The sequence below is a fragment of the Hemicordylus capensis genome, chromosome 3 (genome assembly GCF_027244095.1).
Source record: "Hemicordylus capensis ecotype Gifberg chromosome 3, rHemCap1.1.pri, whole genome shotgun sequence".
Classification (NCBI taxonomy): domain Eukaryota; kingdom Metazoa; phylum Chordata; class Lepidosauria; order Squamata; family Cordylidae; genus Hemicordylus; species Hemicordylus capensis.
In genome coordinates this window covers 51,884,463-51,900,887 of record NC_069659.1, presented here as the reverse complement: position 1 = coordinate 51,900,887, position 16,425 = coordinate 51,884,463, and the positions used below count along the sequence as shown (strand labels likewise).

At 42.5% G+C, this 16,425-nt stretch overlaps 1 protein-coding gene across 1 annotated transcript in view; it reads left to right on the top strand.

Moving 5' to 3' along the window:
* The first annotated feature begins 9,273 nt into the window (after positions 1 to 9,273).
* Positions 9,274 to 16,425, top strand: part of TBX19 (T-box transcription factor 19) — a 29,941-nt gene continuing 22,789 nt past the window's right edge. The window contains exon 1 of the mRNA XM_053311235.1: positions 9,274 to 9,603. Within this exon, the coding sequence (XP_053167210.1) occupies positions 9,407 to 9,603 (197 nt within the window). The 5' untranslated portion in view covers positions 9,274 to 9,406. The remainder of the gene's footprint in view (positions 9,604 to 16,425) is intronic.

The following is a 16,425-nucleotide window of genomic DNA, read 5'->3' as shown; positions in this document are numbered from 1 at the left end:
ACTTGGTGTTTGAGCCTGAAAACAAAGTAATTGGGCTTGGAGCTGCATGTTTACACCAGTTTAAGCACAGGATGAGAGTCTGTAGAACATAGGAAAGAAACAGACTACAGTGGTCCCTCGACTTACGTAATTAATCCATTCTGAACGCACGTTCGGAGGTCGAAATTTTCGTAAGTCGAAGAGCGCACCACGGAAGTCTGGAAACATTCGTAAGTCGAGGAAACCACATCTAAAAATTCGTAGGTCGAGTAAGCTGAATCTAAACTGGCAACTACTTCCGGTCTTTTTTGTCGCTCGTAACTCGAAAACATCGGATGTCGAGTAGTTCGAGGGATTACTGTACCTCCAAATACTCCATTGCCATCTCTGTGTAAGCTCACATTTTGGTTTAATTAAAACTATTTTTGCAGATATGAAGAAAATATTGTAGAACTTACTTAAGCAATGGATCAGTCCTAAAGGTCTTTCACCCATGTCTGCCATTGATTTGTACTCCTGTCAAGTCATGATGAAAGTGGTGGTAGCCACAGCAAAGGTAGTCATAGTGCTACTTTATTCTCATTCATGAGTAAACATCCTTGTTTATGTAAAACCCCTGCTAACTTGGCAAGGAGGCAACTTTTACCGTGGTGATTCTCTTTATTTAGCAGGAGGAGAGTAACTGGCCCTATCCACCTCCAGCACAGGACCTCCAGTGACTGTTGCTGGTGTCTGTCTTGTGTTGCTTTTTAGATTGTGAGCCCTTTGGGGACAGGGAGCCATCTTATTTATTTATTACTTATCTGTGTAAACTGCCCTGAGCCATTTTTGGAAGGGCAGTATAGAAATATTATTACAGGTGTTATTGACTGGTTTGTTTTATCCAGACATCGAGTCCTTCCCAAGGACCTGGGATGCCAGAATTTTATTGTCAATGGTTATAGATATCGTCGCAGAATATAGGCTGTTCCCAGTAAAGCTGCTTTTTGTAATTGGCTGATGGTGATTTCTGTGGCCCCTATGGTGTTGAGGTGCTCTTCAAGGTCTTTTGGAACTGCACCTAGGGCGCCAATGACCACTGGGATTATTTTGGTCTTCTTCTGCCACAGCCTTTCAATTTCAATTTGTAGATCTTTGTATTTGGTGATTTTTTCTATTTCTTTTTCTTCTATTCTGCTATCCCCTGGTATTGCTATGTCGATTATTTTGACTTGTTTTTCTTTCTTCTCGACTACAGTGTTATCTGGTGTATTGTGTGGCAGATGTTTGTCTGTTTGTAGTCGGAAGTCCCATAATATTTTTACATCTTCATTATTATTATTATTATTATTATTAGATTAAGCTAAAGTAAAAAAGTGTTAAGCAACATTATAAAATGTCTAAAATACTTCACTGTCCTGTCAGCAACTAATCACAGAATTCTTCTTCATATATACTACTACTAATAATATTATTTATATACCGCTCTTCAACCAAAGTTCACACAGCGGTTTACAAAGAAAAGTAAATATATAAAATATAGCACCTAAACAGTTTCTGCTTTCAGAAATGATGCTGCATAGACAAGCGTTCTATTCAATCTGCACATGTATTGTACAAATGTATGCATGCACAAATCACAGATAATAATCAACATGTAGTACACTTATGTGTACTCTACATTAGATGGGGCCTGTGCACAGGTTTTAAAATTAACTTGTGTACAGTAATTTACACAAACATGTTCATGTGAATAGACATCTGCACACATGCCCGCATAATGTCTGAATAGGGTGATCTTGCACTTGTTAATCTGGAATAAATTCCAGCCCCCACTGCCCTTCTAATCCTCCACAATTTTCACTCCACTGAAGCATGCACTGAAAAGGTAGAATTCTATAATTGCCCTTATTGTGAATGTCAGTTAAAGGGGTGGGGACCCTTTCTGTTTACAAAAGGGTTTGTGTGTTGAGTTCACACAGCTGCTGTCTTAAATTGGGGTGGATGACATCACAGAAGATACCACTGAGGTGTCCCTATGTGTTGCTCACTACAACTGTACCAAATTTGGTTCAAATCAGTTAGGTGGTTCACAAGTTAACCCTCTTGTGCCTCAAACACTCACACATCTGCCATCTTTAGTTAGGATGGATGCAGGGGCATAACTACTATTAGGCAAGGGGAGGTGGCTGCCTGGGGACCCCCCCGCCTCGAGGCCCCCCCCGAGGCAAGTCACATGACTATATATTGTGGGGTGTGTGTGTGTGTGTGTGTGTGTGTGTGTGTGTGTGTGTGTATCAGCGAGGGGCCGATTTTAAAATTTTGTCTCTGGGCCCACTCCAGCCTTGTTACGCCCCTGGATGGATGACATTACAAACTACGCCATTGAGGTGTCCCTTCAACTGTACCAAATCTGGTCCAAATCAGCACACACTTACACTTCAAACATTCACACATCTGCCATTTTGAATTGGGGTGGATGACATCACAAACTATGCTGTTGAGGTGTCCCCACAACGGCAGCAAATTTGATTTAAATCGGTTTGGCAGTCCACAAGTTATCCCACTTGTTCCTCAAATGTTTGTGTCCACCATTTTGTATCAGGCTGGATGACATCTCAAACTACGCCGTTGAGGCATCCCTACAACTGTACCCAGTGTGGTTCATTACAAAGTTGATAGGGACACATGGACACACACAGAATGCCAGGTTTTCTCTTAAGCTTACTTTCCTTAAGGAAAGTAGGCTAAACATGGGTGGAATAAGGTGGAAAAATAGTAACTTTTATATAATTGAAGCATTGCTTGTTTCATTTCTGGCTGTCAAGCAGTTGAAGTACAGGCAGAATAATAACAGGTGTTCCTTCCATCCTCCTATGCTAGGCAAAGTTGAATGTCTGCCTGGCACAAAACTGTTAAAAGTCTGGTCCTAACAAAGAACTCAGCAGTCCTTCCCACTATGATTTACAGATTGGAAGGTGGTAAAATCAGGAGTGCTGAGGTCTCACAGTTCTGAGGTAAAATGAAGCCAAATGTGGTCACTGTCAGAAGCAGTAATGCACAAGGAGCCAAGGCCTGTGTGACTGAACCTGTTCTGTTTGTTTGTTTGTTTGTTCGATTTTTAGACCGCCCTTACAAACTAGCTCAGGGTGGTTCACAAACATCAAAGACCCTTTAAAACAATTTAAGAGCACTGGAAGGCCAGGCCGAACAGGTAGGTCTTTAGGGCTCTCCTAAATTCCAATAAAGAATTCAAATTACGGATGTCTGCAGAGAGCGCATTCCACAGTCCAGGAGCGGCTACAGAGAAGGCCCCCCTCTGGGTCGCCACCAGACGAGCTGACTATTGACATGAGTTAAACTATTCAACTATAGTTGTTGCTAATTTTAAAGACATTTCTCCTTCTCTGATGGGGAGGGGGGAGATTTCACTAGCCAGCCCCTTCACAGCTGTTTCCAGGGCTAAAGAGTCAGACAACAAGGGTAGAGGCTGTTTATTCCCTCCTCCTTTCTGTGCCCACTCACTCACTTCCCCCTCCCCTTTTTGCCTCATGAATATTCCAACTGTTCTGTGTGCACGTGAGATTGATGTAACAATACTGTCTATTTTCTTAATTTGTAGAAATTCTAAACCTATTTTCTTCGACAAACTCATCAAAGAGTCTTTTATAGAAGACAGACTATCTAAAGAGGCCTTTTGTGAAGGAATCAGGAAAGTCAGTTTGTGCTTCTCTATTTGGATAGACAATCCTTCCCTCACTATAAAACAAAAACATTTTTGTATATGTTTTTAACTTGTTTTATGCTATTGTTAACCACCCAGAGACGAAAGTTCGGGGTAGTGTACAAATCTGATAAATAAATAAATAAATGCAGTGGGGGAAGATCCAACTGTGATCTTAAGTTTTCATTTCTGCTTTTCAACTTCTACTCCTCATAACGTAGCCATTTCCCCATGGATTCAATAAATAACTGGCACATTTATTGAACAGGTGATCCTGGGCATTAAAATGCCCCTTCTAGCATGAATAGTGCAAACAGAAAGCGTTAAGAAGATTGTGGCTGGGGGGTGGGTGGGTTGGGTGAAATAATATGATAGAATTCTGTTTTACCTTTCCACCCATAATACACAGGTACTCCCATGCTTGCATAATAAGTGATAGCAAGAGTAAGCTGTAATGTGACTATGAACATATTCTTTAAATAAGTTCATGCACAACAGGGAAATACTGAAACATGTTTAATCAAAACGCATGCATAAAGTTGAAGACAATTCAAATGGCTGAAGTGAAATATATAATTCATCGCTCTATTCTTATATATTGCTAGGCACCGTTCACACAATTAAAATGTTTGAAACATACTGACTTGTATTTTATATCAAGAAGCCTTTCAGAAGGTTTCCCTCCTGTAACAAATAGCAAGGGGGATGGACTGATCTGGACTGAGAGCAAGGTGGGGGCAAAGAGTTACATCCCTTCCTTGCCCCCATGCTGCAGTGCAGACCCTACCTAGACTGTGACCTTCTGCAATTGTTGTTCATCAAAAGTAAACACAAGGCAGAGCCAAACAGTGAAGTCCTTCTCTCAATCAGTGAGAAGAGCTTTCAGGGCTAATGGGGGAAAGAGGGTTAACCTTTCCCCACAGACAATCAGAAGGGGTTCCCTGCACAGGTGGATCGGCGGTGCAGACGAGCAGTGGCTCTCCTGCCATCTGCCCACACCTCGCCTGGCAGCTCCGGGGGTCGGGCGAAGGAAAGTGCCGTCACACAGTGCCTAGTGCATTTCTGGGATCCCCCCTCCCCGTACAAGTGCATGGTGCATTTCTGGGATCCCCCCTCCCCGAGTGTGCTCGCAAGCAACCACAGCAGACACACGATCAGATGACCCATTTTGGGCGTGTGCTTGTGCCCCAAACCTGGGTTATGTGGCAGGTTCCGTAAGCGGGCTTACCACTGAGCCACCACCAGGAGCCACACAGCTCCCAGTGGTTCTCATGACCAGCAGGAACTGGGCTGGGCTCCCTTAGCCCAGTTTATGCTGGTTGTGAGAATAGTTTCAATGTGTTTAATGTCATGTCTAGCTTGGCCCTTATGAATGGCCATCTTGCTCTGAGGGAAGGAGAGAAGACAAAGGGACATAGGAAGCTGCCATATACTGAGTCAGACCATTGGTCTATCTAGCTCAGAATTGTCTACACAGACTGGCAGCGGCTTCTCCAAGGTTGCAGGTGGGAATCTCTCTCAGCCCTATCTTGGAGATGCTGCCAGGGAGGGAACTTGGACTCTTCTGCTCTTCCCAGAGTGGCTCCATCCCCTGAAAGGTTTTGTGGACGATGCAAGTCATTTAATGATACTAGAGAAAGACATGCTGTTCTGGTAGCTCTAGGTCTTAACACTCACATCAATTTTGGAGGATGAATACAACTGAAGGAAGCCCAGGCGGGTGCATGGCTGGGGGAGTCAGTCATGTGACTTGCCTCTGGGGGGGCCCCCCAAGGCAGTGGGCCCCCAGACAACTGTCTCCCCGTGCCATATTATAGTTATGCCCCTGCTACTACAAGATAGCTGCAAGGGGCCATCTTGCTCTGAGGCGAAGAGAGAAGAGACAAAGTAAGTAAACATGTTGCTTTTAGTGTGGCTGTTTATTAATTGTTTAAAAATGTAAACTGCCTGAAAAGTAGTGTATAAATGCCATAAATAAATAAATAAAGATGGATGGATGGATAGATATCATAACTCTGTTAAATGCATTATACACTATATGTGCCGAGGTTCATCAGGGAGCATGCTTGTCTAGGTATCACTTTGCTTATTTATTGGTTGATTAGCAGATAGAGTTTAATCTAAAACTTTCTGGAGCTAACAGCTGCTGACATGGAACAGGAAAACAATTTTTCCTCTTCACCTGATATTTGATAGCTGTTTTTTCCTGCAGACTTTTTCTCCTGCCTGCAAAAGAGAAGGAAATTCTTAATCAAATGAAATCCAAGAAAACTTATTCTTTCCATCTCCCTGCTGTCCCATGTGAATGCACTCCCTTCCCTGTACGTTCAGTTCCAGAAGCTCTAGGGAAACCAAATATCTACCTTGCCATGACACCCAATGCCAAGTCATAATTACGAAGGACAAAAAGACAGCTGCTTGGCTGGTGTTTTTAATCAGGTCTTGACACTGGTGGAGCTTATTGGCTTTTAAGTGATTTAGGAAAGATTAGTCTTTTCATTACTTGTACAGGCATCATTTCCAAGGAAGGGTCAATTAAATATATTTCTAATGGCTGAGATAGGCAGGCAGGCTGGGGTTTTTATGGTATAGCAGCAACTGATAACTGAGGAGATGGTTGCTAATAAGAGAAACCACCTCACAGATATCTGGAGGGGGGTCAAGGGAGCAATTCCCCCCTGGAATGAGCCAGTCCCATTGAATTCAATGGGCCTTACTCCCAGGTAAGTGTGTATAGGATTGCAGCCTTTGCCACCCTCTGGTAAAAGTCCTGCGGATGCCCACTTTAATGGAGTTCAGTGAAGCCAACAAGGTGGATGACTGGTCAAATTGCTTGTTTCTTTTCCAAAGGGTGGAAGGTATGAGTCGTCTTTGCTTCTCAACCATTTTATTGGCAGAAGAAATCTGATCCATGAGGCTATAGAAGTCAAAGGTTATTTGGTGTGGCACTGACACTATCTCTTCCTCATGTACCATAAATTGGACACACTCATGAATCTGCCTTTGACTGAGTCAATCCCTTGGCCCATCTGGCTCAGTAATTAGCAGCCTTCCTCTAGGATTTCGGACATTTTTCTTAGCCTCACATGGAGATGCCAGGGATTGAACCAGGAACTGCTGCATGTAAAGCATGTGCTCTAACACTGACCTGTAACTCCTCCTTCCCAGCAAGACTGGATAACTTTGCTTATTTTAGCCCTATTCGAACCTTAAGTTGTACCTGCATTCAGATCTCTATGCACTTATACATGTTTTTGTGCGTGTTCAACATATTGTGTAAATAACTGTATCTGTATATTATTATTATTATTATTATTATTATTATTATTATTATTATTATTATTATTATTATTAATTTGATTTCTATACTGCCCTTCCAAAAATGACTCAGGGCGGTTTACAAAGAGAGATAACAAACAAATAAGATGGCTCCCTGTCCCCAAAGGGCTCACATTCTAAAAAGAAACATAAGACACACACCAGCAACAGTCACTGGAAGTACTATGCTGGGGGTGGATTTGTGCTTGCAGATCTGTATACCGATCTGTACCTGTATATAGATTGTATGAGTTTGTATTGTATTGTTTCACATAACATGTGAAAATAGCATTTGACTCTGACTGGAAGTTGCTATAATGTGGGAATGGCCTACTTCTTTGGTGCTGGAGATAAATATATTTTGCTGCACAAACTGACCTCACAGGTAATTGACTTGAATAACAAAGTTGGTGCCATCTAACAGTAAGGGATTCACAGTTAATATGAACATTTACACATCACATACATGGCACATACAAAATCCAAAGAAGACATGCAACACTGAAAGGTAAAAATATCCGTATTTCTTATAGTTTGAAAACTTTCTCCCCCTTATGATTGAAACTGTGGGTGAACATTTTATCATACTTTGGAAAAAAATGTTCTAGGCCCAGATCCAGCATATAGGCTCCCTGTCAGATGGTGCTTGCTGCCATAATATACTTGCAAAAGGGAGTGTCCTGATGGAAGAATCTTTGTTTTCAGTCTAAAGTGACATTACGGTGATGACAACTATTTTGCTCTATAAGGCTGTAATTTGTACCTTTAACTCCAGGGGTGGCTCTTTCATGAATCATGGTTTCAGGTGGAGGCGAGGCAGCATTTGGTGCCACAATATCTTGGGCTGCCCCTAAAGTTCTCTGTGCCAAACAATGGTCACCTAATCCAATTTACCAGGAGTATTGCAGCAGGTATAGCAAAGTCTATGTGTGTGCATGTGTGGTCATGGGAGCAGGGGTAGATTGTTTGCATGCACACTTAGTGGATCGAATGGTTGTCTCAATTAAGGATGGAATGGTTGTCTGGATTAATCAGATAATCCCTCTGCCATGATCAACGTGCAATCTGGGAGGAAAGAAAAGCATCCTGAACATACAGAATGGTTGTGTAAACAGTAGGGATGTGCACGAACTAGTTTGTGCACTCCCGGGAGGTGGGGGGGTCCTTTAAGGGGCAGGGAGGGTGCCCTTACCTGCCCCACCTCTTTCCCTCTGCTGGCACTCTCCTCAAAAGCATTGGTGCAGGGCTGCAGCGTACCGCCTTGCAGCCCCGGTGAACATCATCATGCAAATAACCGAAGTATGTGCATGTGCGTCCCGTGCACATGTGCACCAGCCATTTGCGTGATGACGTTCACTGGGTCTGCAAGGAGGTATGCTGCAGCCCTGCATCAATGCTTTTGGGGAGAGCACTGGCAGGGGGAAAGCAACGGGGCAGGTAAGGGCACCATCTCTGCCCCTTAAATGACCCCTGCCCGCGAACCGGCTCGAACGTCAGACTTTTGAACTGGTTCGGCACTCCAGAAAATGAGCGCCGAACCGGTTCGTGCACATCTCTAGTAAACAGGTTTACAGTTTTGTGTGTTGAGGTGTCCAGAAAGCAGTGATGTAGTTGCAAATTCAGAAGTGCCGGTGATCTCCGTAACAGCCCCCATGGCCATGCCCACCTCAACAGCCAGAGGCCAAGAAGTACCAATGCCCCCTCCACTACGCCCCTGTCAGAAAGTATACTTTTGAGAACATTATGCACACCTTCTTTCCCTCCCTTCTAATTCCCCAGAATAGCTAGTTGGGCTTAGAAATAGTAAACATGCACGAATTGTTCTCCTGTTTTAAGGCTAGAACCATATGGTATGATAAGCAGAAACGTAATGGTTGAGAAAAATGTAGTGAAACAGAAGTAAATGGGTAAATTTGTACTTGTGATGAGAACACCAACATATTCCCACAGATAGCTTTTGAATGTTGTTCTCTCTCTTCTCCCCCAGCAGGAATTTGCATCTGCACAGACCCACTTTCCATTCATTGTTTCAGTTGAGACATTAAACAATTTCCATTAATGGAAATATAGTTCTTAAGCAGACTAATTAAACCCCCTCAAAAAGATAAAAGCTTAGTGATTTGAATGGAAGATTCTTCTTCAGAAGCAGCCAATTGCATAATCAGGCTGCCTCCCACCTGACAGCCAGTAATTAGGAAAGGTTGTGTGTGCATGTTAAAACCTTAACACGCAGGTGTCATCATCCTGTTGGGACATAGTGGGGGAAGAACAAGTCCATAGCAAAGGGCTGAGGTGAGCACATTTGTTCCACTGTGGCTAATTAATCGGCTTGGGTTTAGAGCTGTGGGGTTGGTTTTGATTTTTTTTTTTTAAGTCATCTGAGAAGTTTCTGACATTAAAGTCACCATGACTGATTTGGGCTGCAAGAAACATAGCGATTGCACCATCTCCAGGCTGCTTAATGTGGTGGAGAATGAGCTCCAGGCTGGAAGAGACAAAGGAGACCCCACTGAGAAGCAGCTCCTGGTTGTCTTGGAGGATGCTGCTCTGTGGCAGAGGTTCAGAGAAGTTACAAATGAGATGATTGTCACCAAGAATGGCAGGTGAGTATGATCTTCTCCTTTGGAGGAAGTGAGGGATACAGAGAACTGCTTATGCTGCAGCAGTTCACTGTGCCCTGCAGAGTATGGGAAAGTTCTCCTTTTACAAGAACAACTGGAATGAAAAGGAATTCCCAGGACCATGGGAGCACTCTATCTACTGCAGTTCCCTTGCTTTCAATAGGACTTTTTCAGAAGATCCTCTTTGTGGGTTCTGCAAAGATGCATTTAGATAATGCATCTTTAGCCTTTTCAATATTAAGGTGGGAGCTGCTGCTATTTATACAGGCTTAACAGTAAATGAAACATCTGAGTGATGGATATGTAGTTAATGAATGTCCATGCTGGCTACTGTAAATGTAAGGTAAACGTAAAGGAGATTCTTCTTCTGGGTCAGCATCTGTTGGTGCACAAGCTGCACAGGGCTGTTCTTGAAATATTGTCTCTCAAGAGGGCCTCGTTGGGGCTTTCTTACGCTATGTGTTTGACATCCTGTGTGGTAAATAAATACCTGTTTTGTTTTATGTATTGAATCTATCTTGCCTTTCAGTGAGTTCAAGGCTCACGGGGCCACTTTATAGTATTATAAACACCCAAACAGAAACAAAAATTATTTGGAAAGTATATAAATTTTTTAAATTACCATGGACATGTGCCCATCATGGGATACCTTGACTAGTCATGAGTTCTTGTAGTGTCTGTGAACCATGAAACTGTCCTTTTGTACACACATGGCACACGTGTGTTAAATGTATCATTTCCGAAGCAAAGTCTGTAAATCTTAGGAGAGCATGCTGAGCTTCTCTCTCTTTGGCTGCCGTGTGCTATTTCTGCGGTATGGGAACTTTTCTCCTTAATTGGGTGGATTTGGCATTCTTCAGGAACAGTTTTCTCTAGAGAAAGGATAGGTCTCTGTCTTTAATGAAAATGTATAGGCAATACTCTGCTACTCACACGGCAAGTGGCGGCACTTTACCTATAGATCTCAATATACTTTCTCGTTGCAAGGTTCTTTATTATTGCAACGGAGAAACTGGGACAGACAACCAGGGGTGTTGGTAGGTACTCAAAAGACCCAGGATCTGGGCCCAGAGCCCCTCTTTGATGATTAAACTCTAATCATCCCCACCCCCATGAATAATAATGTCGGACTCCTCCCCAAAGGGAATCTGGAGGAAACGAGTGCTGTGCTGGGGGCTAAAGCATATGTTTTGTTTTCAGTACAGCACCTTTTACGGAAAAGACCGAGACAAGAAGCAATAGCTGCTGGAGCAGCAGAGGCAACCCCCCCCACTCAAGAAGGATGTGACTGATGAGATTCAGGGCTCAGGGCCATAAACTAGGGACTCAAGCCCCATGGGCTACCCCCTAATGATGCCCTTGCACACAACCCTGTGATCATACACTCTGATGGGTATTAGCAGTGTGATTAGAATTAGCTGTGTGGTTAGAAGCTGGTCTTGTGGTAGTGAGCATGAATTTTCCCCTTTGCTAAGCAGGGTCTGCCCTGGTTTGAATTTGAATGGGAGACTACATGTGTGAGCACTGTAAGATATTCCCCTCAGAGGATGAGGCTGCTCTGGGAAGAGCATCTGCATGCTTGCATGCATAAGGTTCCAAGTTCCCTCCCTGACTTCTTCAAGAGAGGGCTGAGAGTTCTCTCTCTGCCTTCAACCTTGGAGAAGCCACTGCCAGTCTGTGTAGATGATACTGAGCTAGATGGACCAATAGTCTGACTCGGTAGAAGGCAGCTTCCTATGTAACACTGGGTTTAGCATCCTGTTGAGTAGGCCAGCTATCAGTATTGCTTTGTTATCTGGGCCTGTATAAATTGTTCCAGAAAGGAGCAGCAGAAACGTCTGAAGGGTAGTGCTGATTTTTAGAACAGATTCACAAATACAGCTGCCTTCTTCCATTTTTATGCTGTGTTCCTTAGCAAAAGAAAGCATCAAGGAAATGCACTAAGACTTTGGCTTTAAAATGGATGTATAAAGTTTGGTAAAGAAAATAATAGTTTTTGGAACCTGGAAGCCAAATGGAATTTGAAGCTGAACCCAAATATTGACTCAGAGAGGGATTTTCTTTTGGTGAGCTCAAAGCAAAAATCTGTCATTGGCCTTGAACCAGAATTGAATCCCTCAATAACTGAGGGAGCAATTGATTCAAAAATGAATAGTTAAGTGATTAGAAGTCTAGTAGATTATTCTGAGAGTGACGAGAAAGGACATGTGTCTCTTACAACCCCAAAGAATCATGGAAAAGAGACTTATGGGTAAACCTGTGCCTAAATCAATACCTAGTCCATTTCAGGTAAGTGCACATGATTGAATGTTCCTCTCTTCAATTTTCCCCATCTGTAATTTTTTTTTTTTTTTTTAAGGATGTTGGAGGAAGGAGTCTAGCCTAGTTTTCTCCTTAAGGTCACATTTTCTGTGTGGAAGGAATGTTTTTGTATGAAGGATCAGTCAATCATCAGAGCATCAGTGATACAGCCCAGACACCTCTGTGAGAACTAGGCCTACATTTCCCAGGAAATGATTGTGAGAGAGATTGTTATTTTTCCTGCATATAGTGCTGTAGTCACAAATTCAGAAGTGGAGGTGCTCTCCATAACAGTCCCCTATAGCCATGCCCACTACCTCAGATGCAGAAGCAAGAAGCAATGCCCACCCACCCCATTAATTTGCCTGTAGAGGAAGATAGGAATCTATCTTATACCGAGTAACGTCCTTGATTCATCTAGCTCAGTACTGTCTACACTGACTGGTAGCGGCTTTTTCAAGGTTACAGCAAGAGTATCTCAGGGAGGGAATCTGGGACTTCCTGCATGCAAGTATGAGCATGCAGATGCTCTTCCAATGGCCCCACATCCTAAGGAGAATATCTTACAGTGCTCACGTGTAATCTTCCATAGTATGCAAACCAAGGAACTTTGCTTAGCAAAGGAAATTCATGCTTGCTAATGAAGTCCAGCTCTCCTCCCCAGAGGCACAATGGTCTCGGTTAGCACGACTGAATCACAAACTCAGTTAAATACAGAATACTACTACCATTGCAAACATTTCACATGTGAGAACAAGACTGTGTGTTCAGTTTGAAATAAAACAATCTAGTGGTTGATTGTTAATGATTTACTGCACAACTATTCATAACTTTGAAAATCTTATATTTAGAGCCTACCCTTTCTTGTGACTACCAGATGAACAGAGAAGTGGAAGGGAAATATAACTTACCAAAACAATGCCCAAGCAACAAGAACTTTCATTTAAGCGTTCTCCATAATTGTTCTTAGCATAAAAATATTTCATCAAGAATCTTACACACATTTGCCTGGAAATAAGCTTCATGGAATATAATGGAACATATTTATTTATTTATTTATTTATTTATCATATTTGTATACTGCCTGATATGTAAATCTCTAGGCAGTTTATTTCTGAGTAAAGATGCACAGAAATAGTTTCTTTAGCCTGTGGCATAAAGTCAGCTATGGAGTTTACACATGCTAGGTGCTGGTATAACATATCTGGTACAAGTTATACACATCACCATGACTATTAAAAACAAGGCATTCTAGAAAGAACTGATCTGACTTCTTTCACTATCCCTACAACTAGACTAAATTGGTTAGGCAGTTCACAATTTAGTCCCCTTGTTATTCAGCCATTTGTGCGTCTGTCATCTTGAATCAGGGTGGATGACATCATCACAAACTGCCCTTGAGCTGTGTCTATGTGTCCCTACAGCTGTAGCAAATTTGGTTCAGATCAGTTAAGTGGTTCACAAGTGAGGTGAAGCAGTAATACTTTCGCTTCAAATGTTTACTCATCCGCCATCTTGAACTGGGATGGATGACATCATCACAAACTATGCCACTGAGGTGTCCCTGTGAGTCCCTACAACTGTACTCAGTTTGGTTCATATTGGTCCAGGCATTGCAAAGTTGATTTTTTGCAATGCCAGGGGGATTTTTTTCCCCTGGGGGAAGAGGGGCACACACATGGAATGCCAGGTGATCTCATAAGCCTACTGGAAAGTAGGCTAGAAACAAACCTGCTTTTATCAACACTATAAAATCAACTATCAAAATCTTTAATCTAAGATTAACCACTGCCCCCCCCTCCGTCCCCAAACTGTGAGCTATTCTGGGGCAGTGAACCATATTCTTAAATGTTTTGCTGCAATGTAGCTTTGTTGTTACAAAGCAGAATATAAATATATTTTCAACAACAAGACAGACAGAAGAAAAAACCCACAGACCAGATTAAAGACAATGCTCAATTTAGCACCCACCCCACAATCAGTCACCACATGACAACTCAAAATCAGAAAAAAAGAAACAAAAACAGTTTTTTGCTCTAGCAAAACTGAAAACAGTGAGAGAGAGAGAGAGAGAGAGAGAGAGAGAGAGAGAGAGAGAGGGAGAGAGAGAGGGGAAACATCTAAAGAAAAGGCAATAGGAAAGACCCCAAGTCTTAGGATGTGGGGATCTGTGTGCAATCTTCTTTATTCATGTAGTAATGATATGCCAAACACATTTCAGCTATGAGCTTTCTTCAGGGGCATTTATCCAACAATTTTATAGGAGATCTCTATTTAAAGAGGGTCCCACCGTCCTCTTTTTAAATAGAGATCTCCTATAAGTATTGGAAAGAGTAAGACAAGGCTGTATACTTTCTTTTTATTCAATTTATATGCTGAACATATATACTGAGAGAAGCTGGATTGGAAGAAGATGAGCGTGGTTTTAAAGTTGGAGGAAGAAACCTCAATAACCTACGCTATTCTGATGACACCACTCTGACAGCTGAGAATGCAGATGATCTGCAAGCTCTAGTAATGAAATTCAAGGAGCACAGTGAGAAAATGGGACTACGACTAAATGTCAAGATGACTAAACTAATGACAACAGGTACAGCAATCAGCCTCAGAACTGACAATGAAGACATTGAAGTGGTGGATAGCTTCTGCCTTTTAGGATTGACTGTCAACATTAAAGGATCCAGCAGTCAAGAAATATGCCACACACTAGCACTTGGTAGGGTTGCAATGAAGGAAAGGCTATTTAGATGTTATGATGTGTCTATACCTACAAAGATTAGAATCATTCGGAGAATGGTATTCCCCTTGACACTCTATGGATACAAAAGCTGGACTAGCAAGATAGAAAAAGTATTGATGCTTTTGAAAATTGGTGCTGGAGAAGACTTTTGAGCACTGTTCCCAGCATCCCCAGCTGCAGTGGCCTTTGGCTGGGAATTATGGGATTTCCAACAACTTCTGGAAATCCCTGTTAGACAGAACACTGCTTTTGAGGATACCATGGATAGCCAGGAAAACAAACAAATGGATCATAGAACAAATCAAACCAAAATGTTCACTCGCACAAATGACCAGGCTCAAACTATCATACATATTATGTGAAGACTCAGGTCCTTTGAGAAGACCATAATGCTGGGAAAAGTTGAAGGAAAGAGAAGAAGAGGTCAACTAGCAGAAAAGTGGATGGTCTCAATTATGACAGCAATGAATGCACCACTGAGAGACCTTAAAGGCCAAGTTGAAGACAGATCATCCTGGAGAGAATCTATGTGGTTGCTAAAAGTCAACACCAACTTGACGGCACTTAATTAATCAATCACTCAGTATTGGAATCGGCTGTGGTGGTGCAGCAGGGAAGCAGCTTGCCTAGAGAGCAAGAGGCTGTTAGTTCGAATCCCTGCCAGTGTGCTTCCCAGACTGTGCTTAGTAAATAAATATTTGTAGTCACCTATATCAGGCAGCAGCAATATGGGAAGGTGCTGGAGGTGGATGCTCACTTCAGTGATAATGGCAAAAGGCATCATCTCGTACTGTGCAGGAGAAAGGCAATGGTAAACCACTCCTGTATTCTACCAAGAAAACCACATAGCTCTGTGGTCACCAAGGCGTTTTCCAGATTACACACTGCAACATACTAGGGATGTGCAAACCGGTTTGAACTTGAATGGGTTTGAATTCAAACCAGGGTGGTTCGAATTTGAACCAAACTAGCCATCAGGTTCGAGCTGCAGGTTCAAATTCAAACCAGACTTGGGGTGGTTCGATTCAAACTGGTTTGAACCAGTTCGAACCTACAAATGTGGGTGGGGTGGTAGCTGGCACCCATGGGTACCTACCACCCAAACCCCAAAGCAATCTGACACTTGTACGATTTTTTAAATGAATTTTTGAAATTTATTTTTATTTTTCTCTCATAGGGTATAATGGAACTCGAGTCAGCCCATTATTCCCTGTTGTGTAGCACCCATGAGTGCCAACAACCACCCAAACTCTGAAGCAATCAGACACTCCTACGATTTTTAATAAATATTTGAAATATTTTTAATTATTTTTCTCATTTTCAACCCGAACCAGCCCATTATCCCCTATTGTGGAGCACCTTGGGGCACAAAAGTGGGGTGGGTGGTAGGCACCCAGGGTTCCTACCACCCACAAAAACCCAAGGCAATTGGACACTCCTCTGATTATTGGTGAACTTAAGAAGTATTTTTGAATTCCTCATAGGGAATAATGAGGATTGCAGCAAATGTATAGCTTCACGTCGGGGGGGAAAGGGGTGTCCTAGAGTGGAGTTTGGTGGGTGGTAGTGCCCAAGGGGGGCCAGGAAGCTATCAGAATTCTTTGAAAGGAATTGGGCAAAAGGCTGATTTTTAAGTGATTTTTGAAGTTTATGTGTCTTTAAGGTGAGCAATGAGAGTGGATTCATGGTTTGTCATTGAAAATCTTATTTGCTACTAAAGAATCTACACTCAGAACACTTCAGAAGCAATAAAACCCAGTACC